Consider the following 17,802-nt stretch of genomic DNA (forward strand, 5'->3'; position numbering starts at 1 on the left):
ACCTCCAGAGCATGGACGTCCAGTGCTCATGACTGCCCCAGGCCCGGGAGGCTGAGGGACTTGGGTAAGGACAGGAGTCAGAAGCTGGAGGTGGGGTGGGAAGGAGAGGAGAGCTGGCCCAGCACTGGCCCCAGAGGCAGGAAGGCAGCAGGAACCCTGCAGCCCTGCTCTCCGAGGGGCAGGCCCAGGACGTCGAGCTGAAGGATGCACAGGCAGTGGTTCTTTGCCCACCGTGCTTTCCCCTGGCCGGGGCACTGGAGCTGGGGCCGCTGCACTGCTGCAGGGGTGGGCATGCCCCTTGCAGCTCTGTCTGTGCCTGCGCTGGCTCAGGCCCCCAGCCGGCCTCTGGACATTTGGGGACCCAGGGACCCTTCTGCTTGTATTCATCAGGCATCCTGGGGTTTTCCCAGGTTGTGATTCAGTCCTCCGTGCAGTTAATTCCCCGGACGGACGACAGACGCTTCTAATGCAGAGGTGGACAGAATAAATGTCCGATTTGTCCACAACAAAGACTGTGCCACCAAAGGCCTTCATTTTCTGCAGGAGTAAGACTAGTTGGTGACCATATCTGTGGGAATCAGAGATTGTGCTGGAGGGAACACCTCGGGATCAGCAAGGAAGGGCCTATTCAGGGGAGGGTTCTGGAGACTCTCCTTTACCGGCTCCCTGCTCTTTCACAGTGACTCCCCTTGGGGGGGCATCTACTGAACTCACACCTCGCTTCCTGCCTGACGCTCCCTCAGAGCCCGCCAGCCCTTCCCCCAGGGCCCCTCTGGCTCTCTCAAACGGGTGTGTCCATCCCTCTTACTCTCGAGCCACTGAGGGGTACAGACGAGCAGATGTAATTGTTGGTGACAAACCGACAGCTCGAGGGGGTCATGGGAGAGAATTTGAGAGGGGCTGCACGAACTCAGAGGCTATTCTCTCTGGAGCCCTTTAATTAGATACTTAAGGAAGTGGAAGCTCAGAGAGGTTAAATTACTTGCTCAGGGACACACAGCCAACTAAGGTGAAGGGCAAAGCAGGCCGGGAACATACGTCTCCTGAATTCTCATTCTCCAGGCTGATGTCCAGTGCGAGAGCCCTCGCCCATTCATGAGACAAAGCTTCTGGTGACGTGAAGTGTGTGACACCTGGATTAAACGCTGCCTTGCATCTCTCTTTAGATTTACCGTAGTTACTGCTGCCTTCAAGTTCGCATGTATGTGGCCTTTTAAAGGATTTATTTTATTTTGTTATTTGTTATTTTTTTGTGTGGTACGCGGGGCTCTCACTGTTGTGGCCTCTCCCGTTGCGGAGCACAGGCTCCGGACGCGCAGGCTCAGCGGCCATGGCTCACGGGCCCAGCCGCTCCGCGGCATGTGGGATCTTCCCGGACCGGGGCACGAACCCGTGTCCCCTGCATCGGTAGGCAGACTCTCAACCACTGCACCACCAGGGAAGCCCTATTTTGTTATTTTTTTAAAATTAATTTTCATGGGAGTATAGTTGCTTTACTGTATGTATGTGGACTTTTTTTTAACGTAGCAACTTCGCCAGCAGAGGGAGCTACCTACCAGATTCCCAGATTAAATAATAAATGAGTCCTCTTAAGAGTTTCTAAAATGACAGGGCAATCAAGGCTCATTTGGGGAAGAAAAGATTCAGCTTTCATTCTTTATCCAAATCATCTCTACCTGCTAAAAATGATGTATAATACATAAGGAGCAAAAGTGATTAAAATCCTTATGAATTTAATCAGAAATTCACAGTTAACCACTATTTGCTTTGGTGCAAATTGATGTGGAATAACAATCACGTGTGTCTGCAAATTTTTTTTAACTTGTGGGAAATTTGCTGGTGATTTGCCGGGGGAAGTGCGGGGGAGGGGAGCCATTGAAAGGAGAGAAAAGGAGGAAGCAGGCATTGACAGAAGACTCCCCGGGGACACCCAGTGTGGGGCGCTTGGCAGTTCTATGGACGGTCTTTGTTCATAAATTGCAGGCCTTTTGCTATTTATTATAATGAACAATAGGAAATCCTAATAATAACTCCTATGTGTGCCATTTGCTGTAACTGACTACAGTTCTCTCAATTGTTTCTTACCCCTGAATCGGTAGGTTTGGGTTTAACGCTCCCCTCCCCCCTTTTCCATACTTTTTTTCATTTCTTCTAAATTACGCCTCGTAAAATCAGACACTGGATCCTTTCAAATGCAGTCAAGTGCTTAGGGCAGTGAGACGGCTGCCCCTCCGTTTCCTTCCTCCCTTGAAAAACCAAGACCGTCTTGAAAAAACGAGGTAGTCCCTGGTACGGGGCCCCTGTGGAGGAGGGAAAGGGCCACATTAAGAAATGAGAAGCCCTCACCTTCCTTTCGGCGTTGGGGACTTTTTTGTAGAAGGTTTTCTCGGTGTCTCCAATCCACACCACGGAGGGCTGGAGCTGGCGGGCCACCTGCAAGGAGAAACGGTGGGTTGTAAATGCATTTCCCTCTGGGGTGCACACCTGACCCCCGGCAACAGCAGGACTCGGCGGCCCGCCGTGTTGGCTCGGGGACGGCTGGCGTGGGGGGCGGGGCTCGCGGGGCTGCACTGCGCATACGGCCTGTAGCCTCCTTCACCGCGGGATGGGGGCGCTGCCTGGCCCTCTCCCACCTGTGGTCAGGATGCGCTGGGTGTCTGTGCGTTCTGCTCCTGGACCCCGAGCCTCGACTCAGTTTGGCTTGAAATAAACCAATAGTTTTCTGCTGCAAACGAAGGGAATTGGGCCAGGACTTTTAATTACAGCCTACGCCCCGCTCCCAGGTTGATTCAACTTTGCTCATTTCGAGAAAAGCTGTTTTAGCACCAGGGCCCCCGTGATGCCATTTGTTCGTCTCCGTGTGGCTGCGCCTCTGCGGCCGTGGTTTCGTCTGGAAGGTGGCTCTGAGCCCCTCCAGGGCGAGCGGGGCTTCGTGACAGCGCTGGGACTTACCGTGGGCCCATGAATAATTGCCACACACCTAACAATCTCTTCAAAGCGCCCCCATGAGAGCAGAGTTCGGGTATTTTTGCAACAATTTGTGCTTTGTGCAAAATGGTGACAGATAAAAGTGGTCTCCAGCCACAGCGAATACAGTGTTACGTACTCCTATTTTTATATTTCTTTAAACATCATTAAGGCAGCCGATGTGATTCCTAAACCAAGGCAGACATTTCATAAATGATGGAACACTGGCTGAGTCTGTTTCCGCCAGCACTACGCACCAAGGGAAGCAGATTACGCACGTTCAAAGACAAAAGTGGATGCAGCTTGCTCCCCGTGCCAGTCCGACCCCCGGGCTGGCCGTATTCCAGTCCCACACACGCCGGGATGCCAGGACGTTCAGAGAGGAAACGGTACCAGACAACCACCCTTCGGTCAGCGTTATTCTTTACGCCCTGAGCCACAGAGTTGAAGAATTCAGAATTACAAGTTTCAATCCCAGTACCCGAGGCGGCTTGGCGTGGAGCAGTGAAAATAGTGAGCGAGACAGGCCCGGGCCACACGCATCGTACAGGGCATCACACGCAAGATTAGGGTCAGCACAGACCAGCACTTCCTCTGCTCGGAGGATGTCACCTGTGATAACTCATTTGAGCTCACTACAGCCCTTATGTAGCAGGTAGCCTTATTAGCATCCCTGTTTACAGATGGAGAAACCGAGGCTCAAAGACACTACACGACCTGTCCAAGGTCACACAGCTAGAAGGAGGCTGCGAGGCCAGGCTGATGGATGGCTGCCGGGTCTGTGCTGGGGGCATGGCCACGTCCTCGGGTCCTCTCACTTCCTCCAGCCAGATGCTTGAGCATCCTCCCTTGCCCTACCTCCCACGTCTAACCATCCTCAAGTCTCTCCATCCCCCCCTCCTAATCGCTTTCAACCACGTCAGTGCATCCATTCTCTCAGCTCCTGACTTTAACCCCCAACTTCTTTCCAGCTGTCTTGCCCACTGCAGTCAGAGGGGCCCACTCAAGTGTCAGAGGCGCAGGCTCCACGGAACCCTTGTACCACTAAAAGCTATTTTAGGGTTTAAGTCAAGAGCTTCCCTACTTCCAGCCCCCAAAGAAAATAAGGAAATGAGATACTTTACATAAAAGGTTTTCAGCTTCTCTGAACAAAGATACGTTATAATTAACAAAGGCAAAAATCTTATTCTTTTCAATCCCTCTTGAAAATCCTAGCTTTAGAACGGAAACCAATGGAAACACAGTTTTCTCATACAAAGCTGTCTCCTGTCTCAGGCTAACTCGTGCGCTCACCGAGGCAGCAGACCGGCCTCTCCTGTGTCCACCTGGCAAACACCGGATCTTCCATGGCTCTTATCTGTGTGCCTCTTTTCTCTAGATCCAGCTGTTCTTAATGGAAATTGCAGATGTGAGTACCAAGTATTCCAGCATTCCTTTTCTCTTTCCGCTTTTAACAAGGCAAGCTACATAGATGGACTTGAAACACAGGCATCTTATTAGTTTGGGATAACTTTGAAAGCAGCAGTCTTACTTCTCGCACCTTATTTAAAGTTGTTCTGAAAACCTGGCCGCACCATTCCATTGAATGGGAACGCTATGGATTGCTCCCTGAACTTGAGCGCTCTCTCTGAGCGGTGGGGGAATTCCGCACTTCCTGTGTTTCTAACATGCACCTGTGAAGGAATTCCTTCCTCGGACGGTCACCTGCTCTGGGGTTCCCAGGGCTGTGCAGAGGGCCTGGGTGGCCACATGGTTTGGAAGGGCTCAGTCATCAAATGAGCAGAAAACATTTCCCAAGCAGAGTTCTTTGATGTTAACAATACAAAGAATGGTCATTTGCAAATTGCCTTGAGATCTAGGACAGCACTGCTACTCCCTTTCCATGTACCCCATGCGGAGGCAAGCACGCCCCACCCAACTCCCCTTCACACATAAGGTGCGGAGGCAGAGAAAGAAGTCAGTAAAATCCCCTCCTCCCCCGGCACAGAGAAACGTGGAGCCCAGAGTAAGCCCTGGGTCGGCCCGACACCCCCAGGCCAGCACAATCATCCAGGCAGCAGGCTCCCACGTTGCCTTGGAGAGAAGATGCCTATTCCAAAGCATCTCCTTACCCTTGGCCCATGTCCTCCTCTATCACCTTTCCCTCTAACAGGAAGAAGGGCTCTAAGACCATCACTGTCTTGTCCTCCAGAGCATGAATCTCTATTTCCCTGACCTTCCTCGGTGGCGTGCCTGGTCAGGGGACCTCTGGTGACCTTGGTCAGTTCTGGGCAGAGAAGAGGGGTACAGAAAGTCGGGCCCTCCCAGGCCGAACACCTCTCCCACCAGGAAGAATGGAAGGAGCCGAGGCTCTTTTCCTTGGGGAAAAGAAGACTCAAGGGGGCAAGTGAGCTGATTTCAAATAGTTGAAAGGCTGTCAGGCGGAAGAAAGTCTGGTTTTATTATTTTGGGTCCAGCGTGTAGAATGAAAGCCATTCTCTCATTTTTCATTCACAACATTGATAGAGGGGCTTTGATGTGCCGGGCACTGGGGTAGGTGCTGGGGTCCCTGACTTTAAGGAGTCCCCACCGACAGAAGGGGAGGGCAGATGTGTAGCTGGGAGGGGGGCACAAGGAAAATGGGCTGTCAGCAAGGACCACCGATGACAGAAAGAGGGAGAAGTAGATGAGGAGGGTAAGTAGAAATGGAGACTGCAGACGAGGGTTAAAGGAGACAGACCTTCCAATGGCTTCCAGAAGGTCCCAGAGCCTGGAGAAGGGGATGCATCTGCCATGCTCAGGACAGGAGCCCAGGTGCAGGGCTAGGTGTGCCCGAATGGGGCTGCTCGGGGTCATTCTGGAAGGTGTCACAAAGGCCTTGGCCGTGCTACAGAGTTTGCTTCTACCCTGGAAGCTGTGGAGATCTGTAAGGGTCTTGAATCGTGACCTTTGATGCTGGTTGTGTTAGAGAAAAATCCCCCTGGTGGGGTGTGAAGCATGACTGTTTCCCGGAGTCTGGGAAAGAGATGGGTGTGTGTGTGCAGATGGCATGGTGAGAGGTGAGGCTGGAGGCAGGGAGAGGGTTCGGAGGCTGTTGGAGGAAGAGGAGGTGAGACCTGGAGCAGAGGAGTGGCGGGGAGGGCAGGAAACGGACAGGAGGGGCATTTAGGATCTGCCAGACCTGGTGATGGTTGGGGGAGGGATGAGGAAGTAGGGGGTCTCCAACGCTGCGAGGCCTGGAGAATAGGAGGACGATGGCCCAGGAATCCAAACAGGGGACTAGATGAGGGATGAACGGATGAGGTCAGGTTAGGCCAGGGGAGCCCGAGGGCAGCTGGACATCCAGGCGGGAGGACTGATGGGTCTGGGGGGCAGGAGGGAGGTGGGGGGCTGGAAAGGGCTCTGAAGATGGCAGCAGAGCCATGGGAATGGATGGAGGGGATTCCCAAGGAAAGGGGGAGAGTGGAGGAAGCCAGACCAGGACTGCGGATCGGGGACCAAGGGTGAAGACGTTGATGGAGGAGAGAAAGAAGAGAAGCCCCAGAGAGAACAAAGGGGCCCAGAAGAGGGAGCCGTCCTGCAGCCCAGGGACGGTAGAGGGCAGTGAGGGGTGGGCGACGGCAGCCAGTGCTGGCCCAAGGGTCTGGCAACCAGGTCGTCACTGGTGGCCTTGGCAGGGTGTGGAGGGGACAGAAGCCAGGTGACAGGGAGCGGAGGAGTGCATGGGACAGAGACAGGAGACATTGGCAGAGTTTAGAGATGGCATTGGGTAGGGAGGTAAGGCGGGAGAGGATGACCTGCAGGGGAGACGCCTTCCCTGCTTCACAGCCACGGGGAGGGGAAGGATGCCTGTGGGCCAGGCAGGTGCTGGAGAGTCAAGGCGCATCCACGGAGGCATCAGGCAGGCAAGGCTGAGCTTTGAAAACACGTGCCCTGGAAATTCAGCCCTTTATTACTGTCATGCACAAGCAGCGCTGGTTAGTAAAAATTTCGGAATACATATTCAGACAGGCATAAACACCCTCTGCCCCCTCCACTGAGGACAGCTCATCAGACCTTTCCTGTCTCTACAGACCTTTCTCAGTATCTAAACTTGCAAGCACGAGACGGTTCTTCACACACTGCTTTACAGTCTTGTTCACTTCATACAAAATTTATTTATCCAACATCATTTTAGCAAGGGGTCTCATCATTTATCGATCTGACCCCTGTTTTTTTAACATTTGGATGGCTTTCCGCCTTCTTGCTAAACCAAACAGCGCTTAGATAGGCGCTTTTGGGTCCATGAAGCTAGTCGGTCGGAGGGCCTGCCAGCTCTTCACGTCCTCACCCGTGTGGTCCACCTGCCCTCCCGGAGGCCCTCTGTTCACACTCTCTCCAGCCACAAATAAGTGGATCTGTTTTTCTACTCTCTTCTCAACAAGTATTAACCATAAAAAACTCTTTGCCAATTTGTTAATGAGAAATGGTAGCCTTTGCTATTTTAATTTTCACTTAGCAACGAAAAGGCTTTATTTAAATTACCCACAGATAGTTTGAGGTCATGGGCAATTAAATGTAATTAATTAGTAATGGAACTTTCCAGAAGTTACAGGGGATAGTTTGTTTCAGCCGCCAGTAGAGGGCTCTGCAGTCCTATTGAATATCAATTCCGGACTAAAGATGCGTTTCAACCAAAACGTGCTTTTTCAAGTTCTGGGAAGGTCTAGCAAACAGTTACTTCTCCATCCATGTGAGTTTTATGGATTTGATCTTTTGTGTTCTCCAAAGAAATGCTGTCAAGCATCCGCCATCGGAATTAGATTCTCTTGGTTGGGATATAATGGCTCAACAATGAAAACCAGTTTGTGTTTGGCACGCTTGAATTACTAATTAGATCTGCCCAAATGACCCTTGGAAGCTTTGGGAGTTCTTTCTGAAAGGATCCTATTTTGTTTGCCATAGAGAACCCCAGGAAAACCCAGCTCCGTTTTTCAGTGGTTGTGGCTTAGTTTACCAAACTGAAAAGGACCATCCATCCGTCCGTCCGCCCTTCCATCCATCCAACCCACACAGACTTTGCTGAGCATCTGTGGTGACAGGCAGGGATGTCTGGGAAACATGGTCCCGGCCTGCAGAGTGTGTGGCCTCCTGTGTCTGAATGGGAGCTGCTGGGCAGTCAGGCAGCCGTCAGCGAGGTGCTGCCATGCTGGGAAGGAGCTCGGGGGAGGTTATTGTGTGTGTGTGGGGGGGGCGGCGCTTAGCTCTCTGAACTATAGTCACTCGGATTCTGTTTCCGTTTAATATGTGAAGACATTTTGTTCTCTATTTCCATTATTTACAAATGATATTTTCAAACTTTCTATTTCCTTGCATTATCTTTTATGTGATTGTAGGAGTTACTTCAAGTCCTTGCTGGGTGTGAGCTGGGATAGACCACGAATGACAATCACAGGAAGAGCGGAGGTGGATTAAAGAGTCAGGAGCCTGGCTGGGATGACCCTGTATAGAAAGGAAGGTAAACTGAGGCAGAGGAGAGGACCAGGAGGGAGGCACAGCTGATGGACTGGGACAGGTGACATGGGGGAACCAGGTCAGCGCTGGTGCCAGGAAGCCACTGATACCATTGCTGATTATCAGGTGGAATTCGAGGGGATGGTGCCTGGACGGTGACAGGTGTCAGGCTTACAGATCACCCAGACTTTCCCCTGGGACCCCCTCTTCCCAGCCGACTCCCAGCTAATCCATTAGAACTAATGGATTCACGCCCACCCGCCCTGACTCTGTGCCAACTTTGGGAAGCACAGGGGTTAACGCCCGGGTGCAAGGCCATGCTCACCTTCCCCATGCACCTTTTAGCCACATTTAGGGCACTCCCCGCTCTAAGCGTTTCCAAGCTGGTTAAAAATTCTTTAATGCCTGTGACGTTGACCCCGTTCCCATTACCCACCACAGAACAAGAGCAGATGCAGCCACGCTTACGTGCCTTACAGCCCACAGCGCGTTTCCACACACCTCACCGCAGATGGCGCCGGATCATCTGGGGTTGGGACCCGCCCTTCCCCGCAACCCAGCCGCCCATCCTCTGTGGGGACTGCGGCTCAGTTTTGCTGTGAACCTAAAACCGCTGTAAAATGGAAAGTCTGTAGTAAAAAAAAAGGTTTTGCTGCCTACGTGCGTTCCCTTCTTCAACCTGAAACTGTCTACACGACCCAGCGGGAGGGGACCCAACTTTCTGATAGCAGCCCACTGAGGGCTCATGGGCAGCAGCCCCTGGTTCCTGTATTGCCACACCTGATGCTGCACGGAAGTGGCTCAATTCTGTTTCTCTGTTTCCCTCTCCTCTCCCCCTCCTCTCTTACCCCCTCTATCATTTGAGCAGCTCTGTTTTGGGGGGCCAGGTGTAGGTCTTTGCTTTACCCTTACTGAATTTCACCTTGAAAAGGGTGACTAACATATTAATTACATTTACTGTACATCTGTGTGTGTTTTTTTAAAGATCATCCACGAATAGCCACGATGTCTTTGTCTGGGTTATTAACCAGGAGTATAAGTCTCCACGGGCTACAGAGATGTAATTGGCTGGGCTCCCCATCTGCTGATTCCTGGGCCAGCTGTTTACACCAGCACATCTGGGCAAAACCCCTTGGCCAGCTGCCATAGGCCATTGGCTGTGAGCCCAGCAAGGAGCCCTGGTGGGTGGTGCTAAGGCACGAGCAGCATCTCAGCTCCCTTTTGTCCAGATTCGCAGGCCACTATGGGCCACGTGGCCCAGACACCGGCTGGGCGGCCTCGTTAGCCCTGCTCTCTTAGGTCTCTCTCTGAGTCCAGCCCTCGGTGGCCAGACCTCTGACAGAGGAGGAAAGGGAGGAAGCCAGGACCCCAGGGAGGGAGGGACCGTCTCCCCCAGGACTCAGGGCCCAGGATTAGGATGGTCTGCTCTGTCCTGCTCTGCGGTGCTGCTGGCCTCCCCTCCGCCTGCTCATGGGCGGTCTGGAGGGTCAGGGAAGGGGGAAATCAGGAGGGCGTGGGGTGCCGCGGGAGCTGCCAACGGGACGCTACAGCCTCCAGCCTCTTCACCGTCTCACGCTGAAATGTCTCACGCTGAAAAGGGTAAGCTGACACTCTGGCCCAGGAATGGCCTTGCGCTCGGGCCACCACGAGGGCACAGCTTTCACAGGGCCGGGCACGACACAGCCTTCACTCTCTCAGAGGCCAGCTGGGGGCCAGGTGATGGCTTTGGAGTCAGATCTAGGCTTAAATCCAGATGCCATCCCCTTAGTTCTCTTGTATTTTTGGTTGAATTAAGCACCCTGAGCCTCAGTTTTCTGGTCTGTAAAATGGAGACATGAATTCCTGCCTATCAGGGATTGGGGCAATTAAAAGGGAAAGTGTGTATAAAACTTCTGGCCAGACAACGAGTCTTCCCTGCTTCTCCATCCCCTGCTTGACCATCATAAACACCTGAGGAGGCTGGCACCCTGCCTTGATAACTTGTTTAGTCTGTAAAACACCTATTAAATATTAATCATTTATCCCGTGTCTCTTAATTGTTAGATGTGTTTCTAATATTTCCTAGCTAAATAGATGTATATTCCTTTCCACATATAGCTTTACCGGAAGAGAGAATTTTAAATAACGTTTGTTAACTGGTACGGTAAAGGCATTTCTTAAAGGAATGCATTATAGTTATTGTGTGTAAAGTAAAGGAACCCTCCCAAAATAATGAGAACAGAACAGATTTGAACTTGTGCTTGGGAAACAGATCAGAAACTCGTCTCGCCAGCGTGTTTTCATGTGCACAGGGTGTTGTGGGCGAAGCAGACGCCTCCAGCCAGGAGCGAAATTATGATGCTTTCCAAGCGTTGCATTCTTTGCTCTGCCGAGATTAATTCAGTCAGAGGAATTCTTTATAAGAAGACATGATGAGTAATCGGGCCCTTCTGTTATTTCACCTTCTCCAGCAAACGCCTCAGATCCATATTTTGCTGCCTTCAAGCTGCTGCGGCCCCGGCCCACGTAACAGGACCGCGCTGGAGCTTCCTGCCACTGATTCACCAGCACAGCCATAAAATCCCTCTTTCCTTTGGTTAATTAAAGGCAAATACCTCTTTGCAATGCAGATAGCTGCTCCGTCAGTCCTGCCAGGACACAGAGGCTCACTGTACGTGATCTTTAATTGAATGACTTTCACTCCAGAGACCTCTTGGTCTTTCATTAATCAGCTATATACACAGTAAAGGTGAAGCTTAATGAGGTGTGTGTCAGGCCCTCCGACGTGGAGTGGCCTAGGTGGATGCGTGTACTGTTCCACATTTTGATAATCTGACATCCAGCATTTTGTGGTCCACATAATGTCAGTCTGCAGTGATTCTAATTAATACAAAGATAGCTCGTCTGCTATCAGGACAAACCTCTCAGTGGCAGGAGCAAATCGTTTCTTGAGAGTGAGAACATCGTGACCACGTCCTTGGCTCTGTCCTGGAGTCTGAGCCATTTGGTGGCTGGAGAAGAGCGGCTTAATTCAGAGGCGGAATAATGCAGCTGTTAGGCCTGGAGCCTCTGCATCTAGACTGACCAGGCTCACATCACGGCATTGCAACCCAGGAAAATCACGCAAATGCTCTGTACCTCAGTTTTCTTGTCAGTAAAATGGGAATAACAATACTGCCCACCTCATAAGGTTGTTGTGAGGAGTGAATGAGTTAAAACAGAGAGAAGTGTAAGGTCTGTGATAGATAGATGCTCATGAAATGCCAATATTTTTATACTCACGTGCTTCTGTTGGTTACCTGACAATGTCAACAAAATTCAGCATTTAGAATGAGTGCATTTAGGTGTTCTTTTGGGCAAGAGGATGGGTTCCTCTTACTTTACCTCTGAAGAACTTAGTGCTTTGAGCTTGGTGGTTAAGTACACAGAGGCCACAAGTCAGGTTGCTGGGCTTCAAATTCCAGCTCATCTTCAAATTCTTGGGTAACCCTGCAAGTGTGCATGCATGGGGGAAGATTCCAACAAGCTCAGTGGAAAGCAACAGCTGGAAAACTAAAATAATTGAGCACATACCTTAGCTTCTGCCAAGTTAAAAGAGCTTGGTAAACACGTCAAGCCGTCCTTTTAGACCTCAAAGTAAAGACAAGGTTCCAGGACTAAGGGCGAACTCAAAATACACCCACACTAACACAATAGAAAACAAAACCTCTGCAAGTTCAAGCTGATCGGCCAGCAACTTAACTGCCTGATAGAACCAAGCCTAGCATGCTTCAGAGTCAGCAGTGTATCATCCACAATGTCTAATGTACAATAAAAAATTATCAATCATATGAAGAAACAGAAACACGTGACATATAGTCAAGAAAAAACAAATAGGAACAAACCGCAAGATGACACAGTATCGAAATTAGCAGATGAAGACTATAAGGCAACTACTGAGTTCAAGGACTTAAAAGAAAAGATAGCTACATTGAAGGAACAGATGGAGAATTACAGCAGAGAAATAGAGGCCTATAAGAACAAGCAAATTTAAATCCTGGAACCGAAAAGCAAAATATCAGAAACACAAAAAAATAATCCACAAGATAGGTTTAATAGCAGACCGGAGATAGTAGAAGAAAGGGTAGGTAAACTTGAATGTAGATTAACAGAAATTATCCGACGTGGAAACTAGAGAGGCAGAACCTCAGTGACTTGTGGAACAATATGAAGCAGTCATATATATATGTCTGTCTCAGAAGGAGAGGAGAGGAAGTGGGGCAGAAAAAATACTTGAGGAAATAGTGGCTCAAATTTCCCAAATTTGGCTTAAAACATATATTTACAGTTTCAGTGAGCAGAGTGAGCCACAAGTCGTTAAAGTACAAAGAACCAACAAAAATATCTAGACACGTGATAGCCAAATGAGCGGAAACAAAGATAAAATCTTACAACCAGAGAATATCGACACATTACACACAAGAGATCAATAATTCGAATTTTGGACAACTTTTCATCAGAAATAATGGAGTTACAGAGACAATGTAATAACACTTTTAAAGTGCTGAAAGAAAAAGGTGTCAACCCAGAATTCTACATCCATCAAAAATATCCTTCAAAAATGGAGGCAATGTAAAAACATCTAAAAATAAAATGAAAGCTGAGAAAATGCGTTGCCAGCAGACCTGCACTGAAAGGAATGTGAAAGGAGTCCTGCAGCTGAAAGGGAAATGACACCAAATGGAAACCTGGATAGGCAGAAAGGAATGAAAAGCACTGAAAATGGTAAATGTGTGGGTAAGTATAAAATAAATTTTTCTGCTGAATTTCTTTAAAAGACAAATGACTATACAATGCAAAAAAATAACACTCTATTGTTGACAACATTTCTAGATGTAAAATGTATGATAAAATCATAAAGGACAAGGGATAATAAATGGATTATATTGTAAGATTCTCACATTTTAAGGAAAATAGTACAATATTAATGCTGTGTTACGTTAAAAATGACTATTGGGGCTTCACTGGTGGTGCAGTGGTTGAGAGTCCGCCTGCCGATGCAGGGGATACGGGTTCGTGCCCCGGTCCGGGAAGATCCCACATGCCGCAGAGCGGCTGGGCCCGTGAGCCATGGCCGTTGAGCCTGTGCGTCTGGGAGCCTGTGCTCCGTAACGGAAGAGGCCACAGCAGTGAGAGGCCCGCGCACTATAAAAAAAAAAAAAAAAAAAAAGACTATTGTAATTTGTAGAGCAGTCACTGAAAAATAAGAGTCATTGCTAAAAAGACAATTGAGGAATTCAAATAAAATAATAAAAAGTACTGAGTTTACCCCAAAGAAGGAGAAACAGAAGAATAAAAAAGAAATGGGACAAATGGAGAACACACAGCAAAACGGGAGACCTAACTCAACCATGTGAGTAATTGTAAAGGGAGCAAACGCTCCAATTCAATGGTAGATATTGTCAGATTGGATAAGAAAGCAAGGCTCAAGTATGTGCTATCCACAAAAAGGCATTTTAACTCTAAAGACATTGAAAACAAAAGAGTATAAACAAAGCTGGTGTGGCACCATTAATATCAGACTGGGTAGACTTCAAGATAAGGAGTATTATTAGAGACAAAAAGGGACATTTCATAATGATAAAATAACCCATCAGGAAGACATAACATCCTAAGTGTGGATACATCTCATGCATACCAGAGCTTCAGCATATGTGAGGCAAAACCCAACAGAACTAAAAGGAGAAATAAAGAATTCCACAATCATAGTTGGAGGTTTTAATACCCCCTCTCAGTAGTTGATAGGACAAGTAAACAACAACAAAATTAGAAAACGAAAAAGCAAGTCAGCGAATGAGAGGAAACATTTGCAATATGTGTGTCCCACAAAGAACTTGGATCCAGAATATATAAAGAACTCTTCCAAATCTCAAGACCAGCAGTCCAGTGAAAAGTAGCCAAATGACTTGAACAGACATTTCAAAAAAGAAGTTATACGAGGACCAAAAAGCACATGAAAATGGTGGGGACACATTTGTATCCATTTCTTCAAAGCTCACACTTAATATGCGTATTTCAGATCTATGCATGTCACTGTATATAAATTTTATCCTAATAAAAATAGTGCAGGAGGGTCAGGAAGAGAAGGGTCTAGGTTTGAACCTTGCTCGGCCACTTGATCTCGGTGGCCTTGGGCAAGTTACTTAACCTCTCAGAGCCCCACTTTCTTTATCTGTAAAATGGGGATGAGAATGAACTCTTCACTGGGCCGCTGTGAAGGTAAAATCCAATGACACAAGACATGGAGCATTTAGCGTGTATGAGGCGCTCTATCAAATAGCTTAATGCTCGCTCTTTATTCCCCACCCTCCTTCTCCTTCTCGCCTCCCAGCTCCCCAAACTTCTCTCTCCATGGATTCCTTCAGGACAAGCAAGGGACGAAAGTAGGGGGGGATGTCCTAACTTGCTCAGCGTGGGGTCCATGCGGCTGGGAGAGGAAACCCTGCTGCCGTCACTTCCTCCGTGGTGCTGTTAGGAGGAGATGGAAAAGGAACCATTTCTATGAGCGGCTGCTCGTGTGTAACCATCTCCCCTGAAAGCAGATGCAGAGCTAACATCTAGCCCCAAGTACCGGACAGTCCTTGCTCTGTGTACATCTTGATATAGTAAAAGCTGGCTTATCGGACATGCTAGTAACTGAAAATGAACTGAACAGCCTAAGGACAACCTTGAGGGACTCAAACAAATGAAAATGAAATCCTGTGAAGTTTTAATATCAAATATAAATACTGAGTATCAGAATGTTCTAGAACTTGGTAATCCTCAAGTGTACATATGTATATTGTGTCTCTATCCATCCATCCATCTATCTGTTATCTATCATCCATCTATCCATCCATCCATCCATCGATGTATCTTCATCATCATCCATCACCATCATCATCCATATCTAAACTATATCAGAGAATCATTGCTTCTAGGGCTGACAGTATCATTTGGTTTGACTCCTTCATTTCAGTGACGACAAAACAGAGACCCAGGGAGGTGAAGAGCTTATCTAAGGTCACAGTGCTGGGTTGTGTATGCACCTTCGAGGACATGGCATCCTCTGGCACTGGGATGTAACTGAGTATCTACACTACTGCGGTCAGCTTAGCTTCCTGTGGGTTCCTCCTTTATTTCCTGTGTGAGAAGCTGACCTCAGTTTATGCCACGTGAGAAAAAATACCCCCAAATGCAAATATCTGATGCCATTATTGGAGGGAGGTGGGCTGAAAAAGGATTTGATTTTTAACGAGACCTGTGAGCACTGCAGGAAGGATTCCTGTGGCAGAAGGAGGCTGATCTGAATGGCACAGGAGGGCGTTTACGCAAAGAAAGGAGATGTGTCTGGTTGTTGGACGCTCAGCCAGATGCAATAATAAAGTGATTTACAGGAGGACGCAATGGGGAAGTTTAAGAGGGGTGTGCATGTCTGCCTAAGGAAATGATCTGTGAGGGTCTGTGCTAGTTGGCTTAAGGAAATTAATGGCAGCATTTGAAAATGCAGTTTGAAAGAAGGAGGAGAACTGGAGGTCAAGAAATGTGATAAATACCTTGAGGGCCATATGCAGCATCAACTGGAGGCCACTTTTGCCCGGGTATTTGCCGGCAATGTTGGCTGCGGACAAGTCGAAGAGGTTGGCTCCCGTTTCGGTACAGATGGCATGGACCAGCAACTTCTTCCCCACCCCAGATGGGCCAGCCAAGAGCAGGGATTTCACCAAAGGAGCTTTCTCATGCACTGCTTCAGAACCTAAAAAAATGCAGAGGCAGAGGCTCTAAGATCCCGCCAAGAAAATAAGTGGCTCTTAGACGGGGACTCCTCAAGGCCATGACTCCATGGCGTGACACCAGTCTCGGCAACAGTGATGGATGCGTGGAAGGCGTTTCTCACCAGGGGCACGCCTCCTGTCTCAGCCAGCTCCGTGACACCTTTGATTTGTATGTCAAGGTGGAGCTGTCAGGTCTCCTTGGGTGTTCAGTACACTGCTTCTCTGTCACCTCTCACCCCAGCATTCCCCCCACACTCATAATTTTAGAGAACATTCCTGCAGTAGCTAACCTCTGGCATTTTGGGGGAAGGGGCTGGGGGTTTCTCTGCTTTTCAGCAGCACTATAGCCTTTGAAGGCTCAGGAAGACGAATGTGCGATGGACAGGAAGATGCAGGGGAAAAGGGGGAAGAAACAAGATCCAGGCAGCAGTAGCCTGGCTTTTTAAAAACATTTTTATTTTATGTTGGAGTATAGTTGATTAACCATGTTGTGTTGGTTTCAGGTATACAACGGAGTGATTCAGTTACACATGTACCTATTCTTTTCCAAGTTCTTTTCTCGTACGCGTTACTATAGAATATTGAGCAGAGTTCCCTGTGCTATGCAGTAGGTCCCTGTTGGTTTCGTCTGTCCTGGTTTCTAGTCTGTCGGTAGGGGCAGAGTCAACCTGACCCTTGATAATAAAGGACGTGAATTATTAGGTCACTCAGAGGTCCCTGCCCTGTGCTCTCAACCGCATCGCCCATCTCCTTCGAGCCCAGATTGGAACTCGGGCTTGATTTCTTCCACCATCCTGAACACGAGCAGAGCAGACGTCGGCGCTAAGTAATTAGAGAGTGAACAGAATGAAATCCTGTAGAAGGCTGTGATTGGAACGTCGGCTGTCACACTGGTTTGCTTTCGGTCAGCTGCTGGGCTCTTCTGGATCAGCTGTAAACATGCCAACGTTCTAATTATTACTGTGCTTTCGTTTTTCTTGTGTGGTTGACAAGACTTGGGGAATTTATCGCATCATTAGAAACAAATTTTTATAGTTACCTACGACACTCTGCAAAAACTTGGAAAGTAGTTTGGAGCAAGTTTTCTTTAAAATGAAGCTAAACGGGCACGCTTCCATTGTGGTTAGCGTGGGAAACGGCAATGTGTTATGGTGAAGCAGACCTCGTTTTCCACGGCAGCAGAGAGATGCCATTCTTCCCGTCTCCCGCTCAACACCTGGATAACTGAGGGCTCAGTCTGTGGCCTCGGCTGGGGGCCGCTCATGCGGAAGGGCCAGGATTTGCTGTAAAGAGTTCATGGCCGGGGGGGAGCTAAACTTGAGAAGGAACTAGAAGGGGAGGAAAAGATCCGTGCTAAGATCCGTGAGGGAGACAGAGATTCAGGGAAGAAAGGACTTCCCATTTGGGGGATGAGGTGGGTGCATGGGGGTGAGTCAGGCTGGACTTTGGAGAGAGGGGCTGCATCTGGGCTGGCCGGTGAAGAGTGGGCAGGGTGGAAGGGGGCGTCTGAGAAGGATGCAAGTAGGGGGCGCAGTGACCACAGCCTGCAGCGGAAGGTCAGGCAGGTCCTGGGGGGGGGGGATGATTCTGG

The 17,802-nt window shown here is 49.0% G+C and overlaps 1 protein-coding gene across 1 annotated transcript in view; it reads right to left on the reverse strand.

Annotated features, from left to right (window-relative positions):
- DRC11 (dynein regulatory complex subunit 11) overlaps nucleotides 1-17,802 on the reverse strand; it is a 165,834-nt gene that overhangs the window by 23,426 nt on the left and 124,606 nt on the right. The window contains exons 15-16 of the mRNA XM_024752809.1: nucleotides 15,993-16,192; nucleotides 2,347-2,433 (exon numbers count right to left, since the gene is read on the reverse strand). Of these exons, the coding sequence (XP_024608577.1) occupies nucleotides 2,347-2,433; nucleotides 15,993-16,192 (287 nt within the window). The remainder of the gene's footprint in view (nucleotides 1-2,346; nucleotides 2,434-15,992; nucleotides 16,193-17,802) is intronic.

Source organism: Neophocaena asiaeorientalis, unplaced genomic scaffold (genome assembly GCF_003031525.2).
Source record: "Neophocaena asiaeorientalis asiaeorientalis breed wild unplaced genomic scaffold, Neophocaena_asiaeorientalis_V1.1 scaffold294, whole genome shotgun sequence".
Taxonomy (NCBI): Eukaryota; Metazoa; Chordata; class Mammalia; order Artiodactyla; family Phocoenidae; genus Neophocaena; species Neophocaena asiaeorientalis.